Genomic DNA, 19,376 nt, shown 5'->3' with positions numbered 1-19,376 from the left:
ACCAAACTGTGACATACACCAAACTGTGACATACACCAAACTGTGACATACACCAAACTGTGACATACACCAAACTGTGACATACACCAAACTGTGACATACACCAAACTGTGACATACACCAAACTGTGACATACACCAAACTGTGACATACACCAAACTGTGACATACACCAAACTGTGACATACACCAAACTGTGACATACACCAAACTGTGACATACACCAAACTGTGACATACACCAAACTGTGACATACACCAAACTGTGACATACACCAAACTGTGACATACACCAAACTGTGACATGCACCAAACTGTGACATGCACCAAACTGTGACATGCACCAAACTGTGACATGTACCAAATTGTGACATGCACCAAACTGTGACATGCACCAAACTGTGACATGCACCAAACTGTGACATGCACCAAATTGTGACATACACCAAATTGTGACATACACCAAACTGTGACATACACCAAACTGTGACATACAACAAACTGTGACATACACCAAACTGTGACATACACCAAACTGTGACATACACCAAACTGTGACATACAACAAACTGTGACATACACCAAACTGTGACATACACCAAACTGTGACATACACCAAACTGTGACATACACCAAACTGTGACATACACCAAACTGTGACATACACCAAACTGTGACATACAACAAACTGTGTATTACACCAAACTGTGACATACAACAAACTGTGACATACACCAAACTGTGACATACACCAAACTGTGTATTACACCAAACTGTGACATACACCAAACTGTGACATACACCAAACTGTGACATACACCAAACTGTGACATACACCAAACTGTGACATACACCAAACTGTGACATACACCAAACTGTGACATACACCAAACTGTGACATACACCAAACTGTGACATACACCAAACTGTGACATACACCAAACTGTGACATACACCAAACTGTGACATACACCAAACTGTGACATACACCAAACTGTGACATACACCAAACTGTGACATACACCAAACTGTGACATACACCAAACTGTGACATACACCAAACTGTGACATACACCAAACTGTGACATACAACAAACTGTGTATTACACCAAACTGTGACATACAACAAACTGTGACATACACCAAACTGTGACATACACCAAACTGTGACATACACCAAACTGTGACATACACCAAACTGTGACATACACCAAACTGTGTATTACACCAAACTGTGACATACACCAAATTGTGACATACACCAAACTGTGACATACACCAAACTGTGACATACACCAAACTGTGACATACACCAAACTGTGACATACACCAAACTGTGACATACACCAAACTGTGACATACACCAAACTGTGACATACACCAAACTGTGACATACACCAAACTGTGACATACACCAAACTGTGACATACACCAAACTGTGACATACACCAAACTGTGACATACACCAAACTGTGACATACAACAAACTGTGTATTACACCAAACTGTGACATACAACAAACTGTGACATACACCAAACTGTGACATACACCAAACTGTGACATACACCAAACTGTGACATACACCAAACTGTGACATACACCAAACTGTGTATTACACCAAACTGTGACATACACCAAATTGTGACATACACCAAACTGTGACATACACCAAACTGTGACATACACCAAACTGTGACATACACCAAACTGTGACATACACCAAACTGTGACATACACCAAACTGTGACATACACCAAACTGTGACATACACCAAACTGTGACATACACCAAACTGTGACATACACCAAACTGTGACATACACCAAACTGTGACATACACCAAACTGTGACATACACCAAACTGTGACATACACCAAATTGTGACATACACCAAACTGTGACATACACCAAACTGTGACATACACCAAACTGTGACATACACCAAACTGTGACATACACCAAACTGTGACATACACCAAACTGTGACATACACCAAACTGTGACATGCACCAAATTGTGACATGCACCAAACTGTGACATGCACCAAACTGTGACATGCACCAAACTGTGACATGCACCAAATTGTGACATACACCAAATTGTGACATACACCAAACTGTGACATACACCAAACTGTGACATACAACAAACTGTGACATACAACAAACTGTGACATACACCAAACTGTGACATACACCAAACTGTGACATACACCAAACTGTGACATACAACAAACTGTGACATACACCAAACTGTGACATACACCAAACTGTGACATACACCAAACTGTGACATACACCAAACTGTGACATACACCAAACTGTGACATACACCAAACTGTGACATACACCAAACTGTGACATACACCAAACTGTGACATACACCAAACTGTGACATACACCAAACTGTGACATACAACAAACTGTGTATTACACCAAACTGTGACATACAACAAACTGTGACATACACCAAACTGTGACATACACCAAACTGTGTATTACACCAAACTGTGACATACACCAAATTGTGACATACACCAAACTGTGACATACACCAAACTGTGACATACACCAAACTGTGACATACACCAAACTGTGACATACACCAAACTGTGACATACACCAAACTGTGACATACACCAAACTGTGACATACACCAAACTGTGACATACACCAAACTGTGACATACACCAAACTGTGACATACACCAAACTGTGACATACACCAAACTGTGACATACACCAAACTGTGACATACACCAAACTGTGACATACACCAAACTGTGACATACACCAAACTGTGACATACAACAAACTGTGTATTACACCAAACTGTGACATACAACAAACTGTGACATACACCAAACTGTGACATACACCAAACTGTGACATACACCAAACTGTGACATACACCAAACTGTGACATACACCAAACTGTGTATTACACCAAACTGTGACATACACCAAACTGTGACATACACCAAACTGTGACATACACCAAACTGTGACATACACCAAACTGTGACATACACCAAACTGTGACATACACCAAACTGTGACATACACCAAACTGTGACATACACCAAACTGTGACATACACCAAACTGTGACATACACCAAACTGTGACATACACCAAACTGTGACATACACCAAACTGTGACATACACCAAACTGTGACATACACCAAACTGTGACATACACCAAACTGTGACATACACCAAACTGTGACATACACCAAACTGTGACATACACCAAACTGTGACATACACCAAACTGTGACATACACCAAACTGTGACATACACCAAACTGTGACATACACCAAACTGTGACATGCACCAAACTGTGACATGCACCAAACTGTGACATGCACCAAACTGTGACATGCACCAAATTGTGACATGCACCAAACTGTGACATGCACCAAACTGTGACATGCACCAAACTGTGACATGCACCAAATTGTGACATACACCAAATTGTGACATACACCAAACTGTGACATACACCAAACTGTGACATACAACAAACTGTGACATACACCAAACTGTGACATACACCAAACTGTGACATACACCAAACTGTGACATACAACAAACTGTGACATACACCAAACTGTGACATACACCAAACTGTGACATACACCAAACTGTGACATACACCAAACTGTGACATACACCAAACTGTGACATACACCAAACTGTGACATACAACAAACTGTGTATTACACCAAACTGTGACATACAACAAACTGTGACATACACCAAACTGTGACATACACCAAACTGTGTATTACACCAAACTGTGACATACACCAAACTGTGACATACACCAAACTGTGACATACACCAAACTGTGACATACACCAAACTGTGACATACACCAAACTGTGACATACACCAAACTGTGACATACACCAAACTGTGACATACACCAAACTGTGACATACACCAAACTGTGACATACACCAAACTGTGACATACACCAAACTGTGACATACACCAAACTGTGACATACACCAAACTGTGACATACACCAAACTGTGACATACACCAAACTGTGACATACACCAAACTGTGACATACACCAAACTGTGACATACACCAAACTGTGACATACAACAAACTGTGTATTACACCAAACTGTGACATACAACAAACTGTGACATACACCAAACTGTGACATACACCAAACTGTGACATACACCAAACTGTGACATACACCAAACTGTGACATACACCAAACTGTGTATTACACCAAACTGTGTATTACACCAAACTGTGACATACACCAAATTGTGACATACACCAAACTGTGACATACACCAAACTGTGACATACACCAAACTGTGACATACACCAAACTGTGACATACACCAAACTGTGACATACACCAAACTGTGACATACACCAAACTGTGACATACACCAAACTGTGACATACACCAAACTGTGACATACACCAAACTGTGACATACACCAAACTGTGACATACACCAAACTGTGACATACACCAAACTGTGACATACACCAAACTGTGACATACACCAAATTGTGACATACACCAAACTGTGACATACACCAAACTGTGACATACACCAAACTGTGACATACACCAAACTGTGACATACACCAAACTGTGACAAACACCAAACTGTGACATACACCAAACTGTGACATGCACCAAATTGTGACATGCACCAAACTGTGACATGCACCAAACTGTGACATGCACCAAACTGTGACATGCACCAAATTGTGACATACACCAAATTGTGACATACACCAAACTGTGACATACACCAAACTGTGACATACAACAAACTGTGACATACAACAAACTGTGACATACACCAAACTGTGACATACACCAAACTGTGACATACACCAAACTGTGACATACAACAAACTGTGACATACACCAAACTGTGACATACACCAAACTGTGACATACACCAAACTGTGACATACACCAAACTGTGACATACACCAAACTGTGACATACACCAAACTGTGACATACACCAAACTGTGACATACACCAAACTGTGACATACACCAAACTGTGACATACAACAAACTGTGTATTACACCAAACTGTGACATACAACAAACTGTGACATACACCAAACTGTGACATACACCAAACTGTGTATTACACCAAACTGTGACATACACCAAATTGTGACATACACCAAACTGTGACATACACCAAACTGTGACATACACCAAACTGTGACATACACCAAACTGTGACATACACCAAACTGTGACATACACCAAACTGTGACATACACCAAACTGTGACATACACCAAACTGTGACATACACCAAACTGTGACATACACCAAACTGTGACATACACCAAACTGTGACATACACCAAACTGTGACATACACCAAACTGTGACATACACCAAACTGTGACATACACCAAACTGTGACATACACCAAACTGTGACATACACCAAACTGTGACATACACCAAACTGTGACATACACCAAACTGTGACATACACCAAACTGTGACATACACCAAACTGTGACATACACCAAACTGTGACATACACCAAACTGTGACATACACCAAACTGTGACATACACCAAACTGTGACATGCACCAAATTGTGACATGCACCAAACTGTGACATGCACCAAACTGTGACATGCACCAAACTGTGACATACACCAAATTGTGACATACACCAAATTGTGACATACACCAAACTGTGACATACACCAAACTGTGACATACAACAAACTGTGACATACAACAAACTGTGACATACACCAAACTGTGACATACACCAAACTGTGACATACACCAAATTGTGACATACAACAAACTGTGACATACACCAAACTGTGACATACACCAAACTGTGACATACACCAAACTGTGACATACACCAAACTGTGACATACACCAAATTGTGACATACACCAAACTGTGACATACACCAAACTGTGACATACAACAAACTGTGTATTACACCAAACTGTGACATACACCAAACTGTGACATACACCAAACTGTGACATACACCAAACTGTGACATACACCAAACTGTGACATACACCAAACTGTGACATACACCAAACTGTGACATACACCAAACTGTGACATACACCAAACTGTGACATACACCAAACTGTGACATACACCAAACTGTGACATACACCAAACTGTGACATACACCAAACTGTGACATACACCAAATTGTGACATACACCAAACTGTGACATACACCAAACTGTGACATACACCAAACTGTGACATACACCAAACTGTGACATACACCAAACTGTGACATACACCAAACTGTGACATACACCAAACTGTGACATACACCAAACTGTGACATACACCAAATTGTGACATACACCAAACTGTGACATACACCAAACTGTGACATACACCAAACTGTGACATACACCAAACTGTGACGTACACCAAACTGTGACATACACCAAATTGTGACATACACCAAACTGTGACATACACCAAATTGTGACATACACCAAACTGTGACATACACCAAACTGTGATATACACCAAATTGTGACATACACCAAACTGTGACATACACCAAATTGTGACATACACCAAACTGTGACATACACCAAATTGTGACATACACCAAATTGTGACATACACCAAACTGTGACATACACCAAATTGTGACATACACCAAACTGTGACATACACCAAACTGTGATATACAACAAACTGTGACATACACCAAATTGTGACATATACCAAATTGTGACATACACCAAACTGTGACATACACCAAACTGTGACATACACCAAACTGTGACATAACCAAACTGTGACATACACCAAACTGCGACATACACCAAACTGTGACATACACCAAACTGTGACATACACCAAACTGCGACTCACCTCAAGCACTTTGTTCTTCATGTCAGTGTTGACAGAGCCAGCCAAACAGCAGTGAGATATAGCGTTGACTATGATGTGGCGGTTTGATTTAGCACTTGGTTTGACAAACAGTTTAGGGCCTGGTTAAAGTAGTAGTAAACAAATAATAAATAAAACAGTTTAACTACACAAATATTACATGTTTGTCATAAAAGAATAGCATCAAAAAGATGTTAAATTTTAAATGGTGCATTTTTAATTTGATGCACCAGACATCTCCCCTCCCATTAACTTTAGAAAAATCATTTAATGTCAAATTAGTTTTTCTTTTAAGAAATATAGCATCTCAACATTCAATAATTGATTCCACGAATCACTGTTAATAAATGTCTAAAGACTGCGTTGTTAGTCTAAAAATGGTTTTTATAAAATGTGACACAGCTCTGAACCAGTCCCTCACCGGCATAGTCAGAGCCTGGGTTTGAACCTGAACCAGTCTCACTCCCACTGTCCTGGCTGTTGCCCCTCTGTCTCTGTTGTTTGATTCTGTACAAGTCAGGAGAAGGGGGTCGCCTGTAGGTAGAAGGACCTTGACCTCCATTAGGTGACCCTTGAAGTGTGTTGCAGGACACTGGGGAGAGAGTGGGGTCATAAGGTCAACGTTTACTGTCACGGTCTGGCTAGTACACAGCTTACAATACAGATGACAACATGACTAGCTGACTAAAACATCTCAATCAATATCTAGCAGGTGCGACAATGTAAGCTGTGCTCTGTCAAAGCTAAAATCTAAACACTGAGTGCAGGCTCTGTAGCAAATTAGTTACAACAGCCATTACAATCTTCTTTATCTTATCTTCAGGTGAATGTTTGGGGATGTAAAGGGGATGTGGGGACGGGGGTATGTAATAAATTTTCAAGTCTAACACGTCTTTCTTTCCTACTTCAAAAAAAATTAATTAACCACCGTCAGTTGTTAACAAACATATATTATTTTAACCACTGACATTTTATCAACAAACATCCATTATTTAACCAGTCACATTTGTCAACAAGCATTCATTAATTAACTGCGGAGTAGTTGGATGCTTGTAGTTGTTCTTAGACAAATCACGTATCTAATGAATACAACCTTAAATCTTATTAACTCATGCTGGACCATTTTTAGTATTTTTAGCAATGACAATGCACAGCACATTTAACATTCTAAGTCTATTGTTATCTACATTTAAACTTGAAAAAAATGTTTAAAAATTTACAATAATTAAAAAATGTATCAACCCCACTCATGCAGAAACAACATGTGTCTGGGGGGTCTGGCTATCCACAACCCACCCCTGACACCACAGGTACAATACCTGCTTTCCTGATCTGACTAGGTGGAGGTAGTCTAAAGGCATACGCTGATCTCATAGCTGAAACAGGGGGACCATCCAAAGGTGCAAACCAAATGTGGCAAAAATTGCAGGAAAACAAAAAAAGTTAGAAACAAAACAAAAAAGGCTGGAAGATGCCATATGTTATAGTCATCTGTAGCATGCCAGTGTGCAATGTGTTATGACAGGGAGATTTACATTTATACTAGTGCTGTGTGCATATTTAAACATGTGTTACGTGTAGATAGTGCAGACATGTTAATCATTAATTACATTTACTTATAGTCTAATGTTTTTACTCAACATGGTGGTTATCTTTACAACACAATGTATGACATCACTTCATGCACAAGACTGACTACAGTCAACAAAAAGTTTGACAAATCTGTCATCACAAAAGGTAAAGTTCCATTGGCCAAACAGATCAATTATGCAGCCATGACATTGACATTATTTTCTATTTTGTTCCTTATTCTGATATTACTTCTGGGGTTACTTATAATAGACTGAACACAATAACTAACCCAATTAAAATGGATTTTTTAAATAAAGTTAAAATGGATATTTACAAGGAAATGCTAAGATAAACATGGACTTTGAAACAGGTGAATGCTGTATTAGTAAAATTTGAATTGTAATTGAGTAAATGAAATGTTACTGTTGCTTTGATACACCACCCCACCTCCCACTAGATGTCCCACTAGCATGCTACAGCCACTAACATAGCTAATCTAACAAATAATAAACATCAGATTGACACAAGAGCCAACAAGACAGCTTGGATCACAACATTTCCATCTCAACAACAAAACTAGTTGGTATTTAAATGTTAAGTTGCTAATTATAAAGATCCAAGCATGTCTTATCAGCTGTGCCAGCATATAGATATAATAAAATAATAATACAAGAGCAAGCTCATCCAGCCCCAAGCCTTTTGTCACACACAAGCCAGCACATATCAAGTCAACAAGACAAAGAAAAACTAGGCAGCATATATAAAGTCAACAAGACAAAGAAAAACTAGGCAGCATATATAAAGTCAACAAGACAAAGAAAGCTGCAACAATCACTAGCTGGGAAACAGCATACTACAACTGGTACTAACCCAGCCCCATTTATTTTACAACTAGCATGCCCGCCCCGAGCGTTGCAGCGGTCTCAGAAGTCTGACGCAATATTTTAAGAGGGTTTCAACGATGCATTACTGATTCTTAGGTGTATGATCTTGTTTTCTAAAACAGTCATTTAAATGTAAACAATGCCTGCGCTACATTTCTTTCTATTCAATACCGTTCAGACACCCCAGGGAGTGCCATATGAAAGCCTGGAGTGTATGTTAATCACTCTCCGTAATAGTGAGGTAGAACACACTTTGGCGACCACCCAGGTATCAAGGATCAGGGACGTAGCGGGGCGCTCTTGGGAGTCTCCTGTTTCACAACCGCAGGGGCACCGCACGCTGCCTTAGTTCAATCATTGAATATTGTGTTACAGTGTCAATATTGTAGAATGATCTTTAAAACAGACGTAGTAACCATAGCGCTCACAGGATAGCCAGGGCGCCAATTCTCACCCTGCCATACACATAAGCTGGCTGAGATTGACTTGTTACTGGCACTGTGCCCATCACCAACAGGCAAATGTGATTCTTGGGTCTCAAGCAAAATGTACAACAGACATTCCATTGTAAACATACATCAACTTTAAAAGACACGGAAGGAAAATTAAACAAAATGTATAGACATTCCAATGTTAACATAAACTTTAGATAGACAAGAAAGACAAATTAAACAAATAATACTGTAGGTACCAAACAAAACTGATACAGGCATACAAAATCAAAGAGTGCAGGACAAAAGAACAAAGTGTAGGTACCAAATGATACAGGCATACAAAATCAAAGTGTGCAGGACATAGGACAAAGATGCAGGACATACCTGACATGACACTAGGAGTTGATCTGCCACCTGTCCTGACAGTTAGGTCCTCCTGTGAACTACTCCCTGAGTCTAGGCCGCCCATGGCACCTGGTTGACACACAATGTAATTTTATTTCTTAAACAACAGACTGCTACAATCACAGCTGGTTAAACATAAATATATCAGGGATAGGAAACTACTAAATGTTAACTTAATGTGACCTTTGCCCTTATTTACCAGGTTCAGGGGTCATGGCCTTAGTTTTGACAAACATGGATTTGGGTCGGGGTTTGCCTCCACTACTGCTGTCCCTCTTCTTGACCCGAGGTTTAGGGGGCGTGACCTCCTCCTCCTCCTGTTTTTTCTGCAGATATTGCTGGAAGATTACCTCCCTTCTAGCCTTCTCTTCAGCTTTCTTTCTCTCCTGCTCTTCTTCCTTCATCCTGGGGAGTTGGTTTAGCAGGAGTCAGGTTTAGCAAGAGTCAGGTTTAACAAGAGTCAGGTTTAGCAAGAGATAGTTTTAGCAAGAGTCAGGTTTAGTAAGAGTCAGGTTTTGCAAGAGTCAGGTTTAGTAAGAGTCAGGTTTAACAAGAGTCAGGCTTAGCAAGAGTCAGGTGTAGCAAGTCAGGTTTAGCAAGAGTCAAGTTTAGAAAGAGTCAGCTTCAATAGTTAATCTACAAGTAAAATGATCAGATGAGCACCAGAATAATCTTCTATCAGATGTGTTGTGATGAGTTAATTCTGGCTACTAGATCTAGATAAGTTACATGTACATTTTAATTTATTTAATCAGGCAGTTAATAAAAACATTTATATTCAGTGATAATGGCTAAAGATGTTAAAAGTTTTGCCTCTACTAAGTGTATTATTCAAACACTAACGCTGCTATGCCTTACATTTTCTCTTCCTGTTTTCTGGCTAGCTCCGCCTCTTTTTCCAACCTCCTTTTTTCTTGCTCTTCTTTCCTCTTCCTCTGCATCTCCATCAATTTCACTTTCTTTTTCTGCATCTCATCCTCATATTCCTGTAGATGACAAACATACATTTGAAACCAAAAACGTAAGACACAGCACTTCGCATACACAATTTAATCCAATACACTTGAAACCCATAAGTCATCAACTGGGCTGTACTGAAGTTTCTTTTGTACCCAAATCCTGAAGCTAATCCAGAATGATATTAGTAGAAAAAAGACACAGTAGTACATAGTCAACTTGGTTAGATTATAGCTTTAGGTACAGTAAAAAAAAAATGTCAACCAATTCAAAAGCATCAGTTGATTTTATTTTATTTTTTAGGGTCAACATATAACATAGGGTCAGTCCATAACTTCAAATAATAGGGTCCGTCATATAACTTAGGGCCAACAGGGAAAGTTCTATAAAAATATGGTTAGCTTCATTAAAACCAAGCAAACAGACAATTTAGTATAATTAAATTAGCTGTGAACATGTGGAAATTGAGCTTAATTAAATTTTAGCTGCAGACTAAAAAGTTGGAGCTTATCAGTCTGTCGATTGTTTAATGTACTTGTGCAATAATCTTACTTTCTTCCTAATACTAAAAATACTTTCATCATCATCATCATTTCTTGTTTGTGCCCAAGACACATGGGGCAGATGAAGTAGAGTTCATCTGCTTCAGAGACCTCGGGCATATGAAGGGATAGTGTGGTCAGCACTAAGCCCAGCCGCCTTTACTTTCCTTAAAGTGAGTTAGGTACCCATCAGAGCTGGGTGGACTCAGGGACGTTTCACTGATATGAATCCAGATTCTAACACGAGACTCTCAGGTTAGCAGTCTAGCCCTCTAACACTAGGCCACTCCGTTCCATAACAATACTTTAAGCTGCCTACAATAAAAACACTGAATGCACACAGACATGAATTAGTAGTAGCAGGTATGAAAATGGTGACGTCAAGTGAAACGGGTGAAGAAATAAACCAATCTTTACCTGATCTTTAACTCCAGCTACAGGTAATGCTGGGGGTCAATGGGTCAAGTGAAAGGGGTGAAGAAATAAACCAATCTTTACCTGATCTTTAACTCCAGCTACAGGTAATGCTGGGGGTCAATGGGTCAAGTGAAAGGGGTGAAGAAATAAACCAATCTTTACCTGATCTTTAACTCCAGCTACAGGTAATGCTGGGGGTCAATGGGTCAAGTGAAAGGGGTGAAGAAATAAACCAATCTTTACCTGATCTTTAACTCCAGCTACAGGTAATGCTGGGGGTCAATGGGTCAAGTAAAAGGGGTGAAGAAATAAACCAATCTTTACCTGATCTTTAACTCCAGCTACAGGTAATGCTGGGGGTCAATGGGTCAAGTGAAAGGGGTGAAGAAATAAACCAATCTATACCTGATCTTTAACTCCAGCTACAGGTAATGCTGGGGGTCAATGGGTCAAGTGAAAGGGGTGAAGAAATAAACCAATCTTTACCTGATCTTTAACTCCAGCTACAGGTAATGCTGGGGGTCAATGGGTCAAGTGAAAGGGGTGAAGAAATAAACCAATCTTTACCTGATCTTTAACTCCAGCTACAGGTAATGCTGGGGGTCAATGGGTCAAGTGAAAGGGGTGAAGAAATAAACCAATCTATACCTGATCTTTAACTCCAGCTACAGGTAATGCTGGGGGTCAATGGGTCAAGTGAAAGGGGTGAAGAAATAAACCAATCTTTACCTGATCTTTAACTCCAGCTACAGGTAATGCTGGGGGTCAATGGGTCAAGTGAAAGGGGTGAAGAAATAAACCAATCTTTACCTGATCTTTGACACCAGTTGCAGGTAATGCTGGGGGTCAAGAGGTCAAGGTAAAAGGGTGAAGAAATAAACCAATCTTTACCTGATCTTTGACACCAGCTGCGGGATCTTTGATGATGAAGCCAACACTAGGAGACCCATCCTCCCCGTACTCCAGTGTTTTCTGTGGCGTCACTGCTGGTGGGGTGTCCACTGCCGCCTGGGGCTGGACTGGTGTGACCTTTGCACTATCCTCTGGCGCTTTCATCTGAGATTTCGGTGTGCTGTCCCCAAACGAGACGAAAAAACCATCCCCCTCCCCTGAGGCTTCGAGCCCTGACTGATTAGTCTCAGATTTATTTAAAGAGGTATCAGACTTGCTGGTCTGTGGATTGTTCTGGAATGATGGCGTAGGTTTTGTCATAGACCCATGCATGTACGGCGCTTGCTGTGGTATCCCGTGGATGGGTCTAGGGTGTGGTGGGGCGGTGCCTGCGGAGGTCGAGCCGATGGCAGCTAGAGCATCGCTGATCCGAGGGTCAAACCCAGAGACGGGTGACTGCGCAGCTTTCAGCTGTTCATGCTGTAGAGACAGCCTCATTATCTCCCCCTGAAGCTCCGTCAAGCTGTTGTTGAGCTTGTCGAGGGAGGAGTCGTACTCTTGGTACTCTGGCTCTGGAATGGGCCGGGGGGATGAGGTTTGACCAGCCGGAGGGGGCAACGAGGCTCCGACAGTCAGGGGCGAGGCAGAGGACCCAGAGAGGGATGTTGAGTTGCTGGTGGGTCGAGGTGATGAGGTGGAGTTGCTCAAGGGAGATGTGTTGGCATTCAGGTGAGGAGACTGGCTTTGATCCCGGGGCGCGAGTAAATCCGAATGAAGTCTGTACGAGTCCACTTCCTCCTCACTGTCCCCTGCCACAATATCCGTACTGTTTTTAAACCACTTATTCTTGACATTGTCTATAGTCTGCTGAATGCCCTCCCTGGAGAAGGCTTTACTCCCAGGTTTAAGTCCAGAGTCCGCGTCACCAGACAACATAAATGGCGGCTGGTCAAGGTTCTCCGGCCGCTGGGAGGAGGAGCCAAGCTTGGAGAGGTTGGTCTGAGTCCTCCAGTCCGTGAATCTCTGGGCAGACATGTCAGGGGGGATGACGATCCCTCCCTGGATGGGTGGCCTGGTCAGGGGGAGCCTCTGTGTGGGGTGGCCCAGACGAGCCTGGAGCTGGGCTTGTGTGGACATCTCAGACCTGCTCGTGTCCTCCTCCTCCTCCTGATCCTCCCCTCCGTCCAGGTGTTTGGATACCACACGCATGAATGCAGCTTTACCTGAGGATTGGTACAACAACATTTTTTTTTAATTTAATTTAATGAACAAAACAAAAAATATACAAAATTCAGTGATCAAAATAGCAAGCAAACTTTTTTCTATTTCCACAAACTTAACATTCCAACATTAACACCAATGAAAATCTAGTTCTGGCCCTAACCATAGCCATCCAGAGAATACCTTGATTCATAACGGTATTGTTATTGCACATAAATAAAAAAATTCTGATAAATAATTTTTTTTTTTTAAACTTTACATTATATTGAAAAAACCCAGATTTAAATTACCTAATCATTCTCATCTTCGTCTGATTAAAACTTTCAAATCGCCTCATATTATATTGACAAGAGCCAGTTTAAAAATAACCAAATTAAAATTCCGCTACAAGTTATCTCAAAGCTTGACACATTGACAACAGCTAATTAAAAACTACCTAATCTTTGTCACATGTTTGATAAAAATTTCAAAATGCCTTAACTTATAATGAAAAGATCCAGATTAAACAAACTAAAATGAAACTGCTATAAATTCTGCTTGACACATTGACAACAGCTAATTAAAAACTACCTAATTGAACTTTTGCTACAATTTATCTAAAAGCATCACACATTGACAACAGCTAATTAAAAACTACCTAATTGAACTTTTGCTACAATTTATCTAAAAGCTTAACACACTGACAACAGCTAATTAAAAACTACCTAATCTTTGTCTCATGTTTCATAAAAATTTTCAAAATGCCTTAACTTATTTTGAAAAGATCGTTTAAAAAAACTAAAATGAAACTGCTATAAATTCTGCTTGACACATTGACACAGCTAATTAAAAACTACCTAGTCGTTGCCTCATCTTGGTCTGCTGTGCCTCCTGACGATGTTTCTTCCTCTCTATCTCTTTTCTCTTCTGCTCCAGCTTCAGCCTCAGCTGCTGAAGTTCTGATGACCCAGGGTCAGCGCCATTGACCTCTGGCATTGCAGTGCCTGGACTTGGTGGGGTACCAGCAACTAGTTGGCCTGGGGTATCTAAAATTCAAACACCATCAAAGAATGAGTTGATGAGTAACATTCAACATGAGAAGATGTTTTAAAGTGACCTATTAAAATCAAGAGTTAAACACACATAATAAACCTCTTTTGTATAAAAAAAATTGAAATACCATTCATATTTATTGTATACTAAGACCATAAAAAATGAGGAATATCATTTCTAATCGTATCATATTCAAGTTTGGTGATACAGTTAGAGAAAATATATTTTTAAATATTTATGGTGGTCAAATGTGTTTTACAGGAAAACCTAAATTTGTCTACAGAATGACATAATGCTGTCTTTTTCTTTTACCTATCTGACAAAGACTGACAGTTGAAACCTTATGAGACTTGGTTTTATTTCAAACTTTGATGTAAAAAGTTGAAACTTTTTGAGACTTGGTTTAACTATAAACTTTCTGAGTGAATGTAAAGTTGTGTAAGTACCTGAGTTGGGCTGTCCCTGGTTGACAAAGCTGGACTTGTGGTCACCAGCAGCCATTTTATCATAAGGCCCACCTTGGCTACCACTCTGCATGTATATCAGAGCAGAGTTATCCACCTTCAAATATAGAAACTATGTGAAGACATTCACACAGGCAGGCTAGGTCACAACTTACAGTAACACAAACATACCAACAAACTAGGTCACAACTCACATGAACACATTAACACCAACAAACTAGGTCACAACACACAACCACACCAACAAACTAGGTAAGGCGACAACACACCCAAAAACCAAGTAACAGCAACATGAACCCAGAGAGACCACAAAATTCACCTTATCAAGATTGAAACTCAGCTTGTCCTTGAGACGTTTCAGCTCAGCAAAATTTGTTGTCTGTGGGACTTTGATGAAAGCTTTGAGGTCATCACCTGTCTTTCCCATAGTAATGCCTACATCATTGACACGCTTGCTATTGTTGTTGATATTGCCATTAGTTAAAGTTGATTCTCGGATCTGTAGAGCAATGAAATTTTGTTAACAATGTTGTACTACATGTTTCTTGTTTACATGATAATGGCCATACCTGAACTCAAATGTTAAAAGATTATTAATATTAACCAAGAAACTTCTCATTCATATTTAAATAGCTGATCTTCTTTTTCTTCTGAATTCTTAATTTTAGTGTTGGAAGAGATTCCCTCCAACACAATTAAGAATATGTGTTAACTTGTTACGTGCCATTTAGGCCATTGACTCTGACTTCAGCCTGCTTTTCTTTTTGGATTTGTTTCCATAGCCTTTGTCCAACCAAGAACAAACAAGACAGCAGTTGTTCGATTTTGGAGTTGTCTCTCCTAGAAGAGTGGCTGTCCCCAGCTGTCGAGCCAAATCTGCCCTAGTGTTCGAACTCAAAGATTTTTCAGTTTAGCAACCATGAGCTTTACCGACTCGACCCTTAATAGCTGATCATATGTACAGCTAATTCCATATTCAATGTGCTGTGTTAACTATCTAAATATAAAATACTAACATCCAGGTGTACCATCATTGAGGTACGACAAATCAACCAACAACATATTTTTTATTTAAATTAGGATTTAAAATGAACAAATTATTTAACAGCACAATAAATTAAATCCATCTTGACTAATCTTAACTCTATCAATTGTTCTTGTTGCTTGGCTTACCTTGTGATCTTGATGGATCTTCTGTGATTCATGGTCCGAGTACTCCCCTGAGCTGGCCACACTTCCCTCCCTTGACCTTTCCCCTGTTGACCTTTCCCCTGCTGACCTTTCCCCTGCTGAGGTACCAACAAGAGTAGTGAGTTCTGTGCTGTCAGCTACAACAGGGATGCCAGCTGCCCTAGCTGCAGCTAGACTCACGCTATTCTCTACAGTATAGCTTTCAGCTGTGCTGGTCACTGTGTGATGGGATGTACACGAGTCAGCTTCAATTCAGTTAGCTGCTGTAGGGGTTAGTTGTTAACCTCTTCAATGGGTTAGTCGTTAACCTCTAATTGGTTAGTCATTAACCTTCATGGGTTATTTTAGCAGCTGCAGTTAGCTGCTGTGTGGGTTAGTTGTTAACCTCTTCAACGGGTTAGTCGTTAACCTTTATGGGTTATGCTAGCAGCTGTATGGGTTAGTTGTTAACCTGCTTCATGGGTTATGCTAGCAGCTGTGGGGTTAGTTATTAGCCTGCTTCATGGGTTAGTTATGCTGTATGAGTTTGTTAGTTACCTCAATAGGTTAGTCATTAACCTGTTTAAGTGATTTAGTCATTAACCAACTCTGTCTATGGGTTAGTCAATAACCTTCTGAATGGGTTAATCTAATTGTTTAACTTATCTGCTATTTGGGTTAGTCGTTAACCTGACATGTTTAACAGTTAGTTACAAATTACAGAAAAGTGTTTAAATCTACTTCCGTTAGGACATCAGTTGTAAATGTAGGTATTAATGTTAATGCACATAGTTACTTGCATCAACTTATATTGACAGTTTGTATGGAACAAACGGAACGCATCTAAACAATAACTACTGCACTGACTTACCACTTCTGACAGAATTAGGTGGTGATTCTGTTGCATTCAGGAGTTGTCTTTTCATGGCACTGTAACCAGGGGATTGATGTTCACCTGAAAATAGTCAACAGTTGTCTCCCTTACAACTCAGACTTATAAATAGTAGGCCAACATGTAAAAGCCTCTACCATGTGTGTTTACATCAAATAAAGTCATGTTAAAAGATTAGAACATGGCTAGTGATTATAAAAAACAGATGAAGTGTCTGACTAGGGGGCCTGACAATACAAAAACATGGACCAGGTTACGGATTATAAAAACTAATCATTATAAAAACATTTGACCTGGGTACAGGGACAAGACAAAAGGATAGACTAGTCTACTGTAAACTTTCATATCTGATATGGGGGTAGGGACAAAAGGATAGAATAGTTTACTGTAAACTTCCATATCTGACATGGGGGTAGGGACAAGACAAAAGGATAGACTAGTCTACTGTAAACTTTCATATCTGATATGGGGGTAGGGACAAAAGGATAGACTAGTCTACTGTTAGCTACAGGGACAAAAGGATAGACTAGTCTACTGTTAGCTACAGGGACAAAAGGAGAGACTAGTCTACTGTTAGCTACAGGGACAAAAGGAGAGACTAGTCTACTGTTAACTTCCATATCTATCCTGGGTACAGGGACAAAAGGATAGACTAGTCTACTGTTAGCTTTCATATAGGACAAGACAAAAGGATAGACTAGTCTACTGTTAATTACAGGGACAAAAGGAGAGACTAGTCTACTGTTAACTTCCATATCTATCCTGGGTACAGGGACAAAAGGATAGACTAGTCTACTGTTAGCTTTCATATAGGACAAGACAAAAGGATAGACTAGTCTACTGTTAATTACAGGGACAAAAGGAGAGACTAGTCTACTGTTAATTACAGGGACAAAAGGAGAGACTAGTCTACTGTTAGCTTCCATATCTATCCTGGGTACAGGGACAAAAGGATAGACTAGTCTACTGTTAGCTTTCATATAGGACAAGACAAAAGGATAGACTAGTCTACTGTTAATTACAGGGACAAAAGGAGAGACTAGTCTACTGTTAACTTCCATATCTATCCTGGGTACAGGGACAAAAGGATAGACTAGTCTACTGTTAGCTTTCATATAGGACAAGACAAAAGGATAGACTAGTCTACTGTTAATTACAGGGACAAAAGGAGAGACTAGTCTACTGTTAACTTCCATATCTATCCTGGGTACAGGGACAAGACAAAAGGATAGACTAGTCTACTGTTAGCTTTCATATAGGACAAGACAAAAGGATAGACTAGTCTACTGTTAATTACAGGGACAAAAGGAGAGACTAGTCTACTGTTAACTTCCATATCTATCCTGGGTACAGGGACAAGACAAAAGGATAGACTAGTCTACTGTTTCCATATCTGACCTGGGGGTAGGGATGAGATAGTGGTCTCCTCCGAGGAAGATGAGCAGATGCTGAGATCAGGGTTTGACAGTGCTGCTGTAGGTTTCTGCTGCTGTGGTGACTGCAAGGCTCTGGGTGATGATGGCTCTAATGGTGAAGACACTTTTTTCCTTCTGTGCATTCTAGATAACAAAACATT

At 40.1% G+C, this 19,376-nt stretch overlaps 1 protein-coding gene across 8 annotated transcripts in view; it reads right to left on the bottom strand.

The window, feature by feature from the left end:
- LOC131940967 (calmodulin-regulated spectrin-associated protein 1) overlaps positions 1-19,376 on the bottom strand; it is a 61,391-nt gene that overhangs the window by 14,688 nt on the left and 27,327 nt on the right. For 5 of the 8 annotated variants that reach the window (XM_059299912.1, XM_059299913.1, XM_059299906.1 and 2 more), the window contains 13 exons: positions 19,199-19,359; positions 17,780-17,863; positions 16,912-17,147; positions 16,058-16,237; positions 15,721-15,835; positions 15,079-15,267; positions 13,022-14,244; positions 11,073-11,200; positions 10,414-10,619; positions 10,194-10,283; positions 8,239-8,295; positions 7,341-7,511; positions 6,902-7,020 (listed from right to left, as the gene is read on the bottom strand). In XM_059299912.1, the coding sequence (XP_059155895.1) occupies positions 6,902-7,020; positions 7,341-7,511; positions 8,239-8,295; positions 10,194-10,283; positions 10,414-10,619; positions 11,073-11,200; positions 13,022-14,244; positions 15,079-15,267; positions 15,721-15,835; positions 16,058-16,237; positions 16,912-17,147; positions 17,780-17,863; positions 19,199-19,359 (2,959 nt within the window). The remainder of the gene's footprint in view (positions 1-6,901; positions 7,021-7,340; positions 7,512-8,238; positions 8,296-10,193; positions 10,284-10,413; positions 10,620-11,072; positions 11,201-13,021; positions 14,245-15,078; positions 15,268-15,720; positions 15,836-16,057; positions 16,238-16,911; positions 17,148-17,779; positions 17,864-19,198; positions 19,360-19,376) is intronic. The other 3 variants (XM_059299908.1, XM_059299910.1, XM_059299909.1) reach the window with 3 other exon arrangements.

The sequence above is a fragment of the Physella acuta genome, unplaced genomic scaffold (genome assembly GCF_028476545.2).
Source record: "Physella acuta isolate Inbredline_101_S28 unplaced genomic scaffold, ASM2847654v3 ptg000336l, whole genome shotgun sequence".
Classification (NCBI taxonomy): Eukaryota; Metazoa; Mollusca; class Gastropoda; family Physidae; genus Physella; species Physella acuta.
Note: the sequence above shows the minus strand (reverse complement) of the source record. Positions and strands in the feature narration are given on the sequence as shown.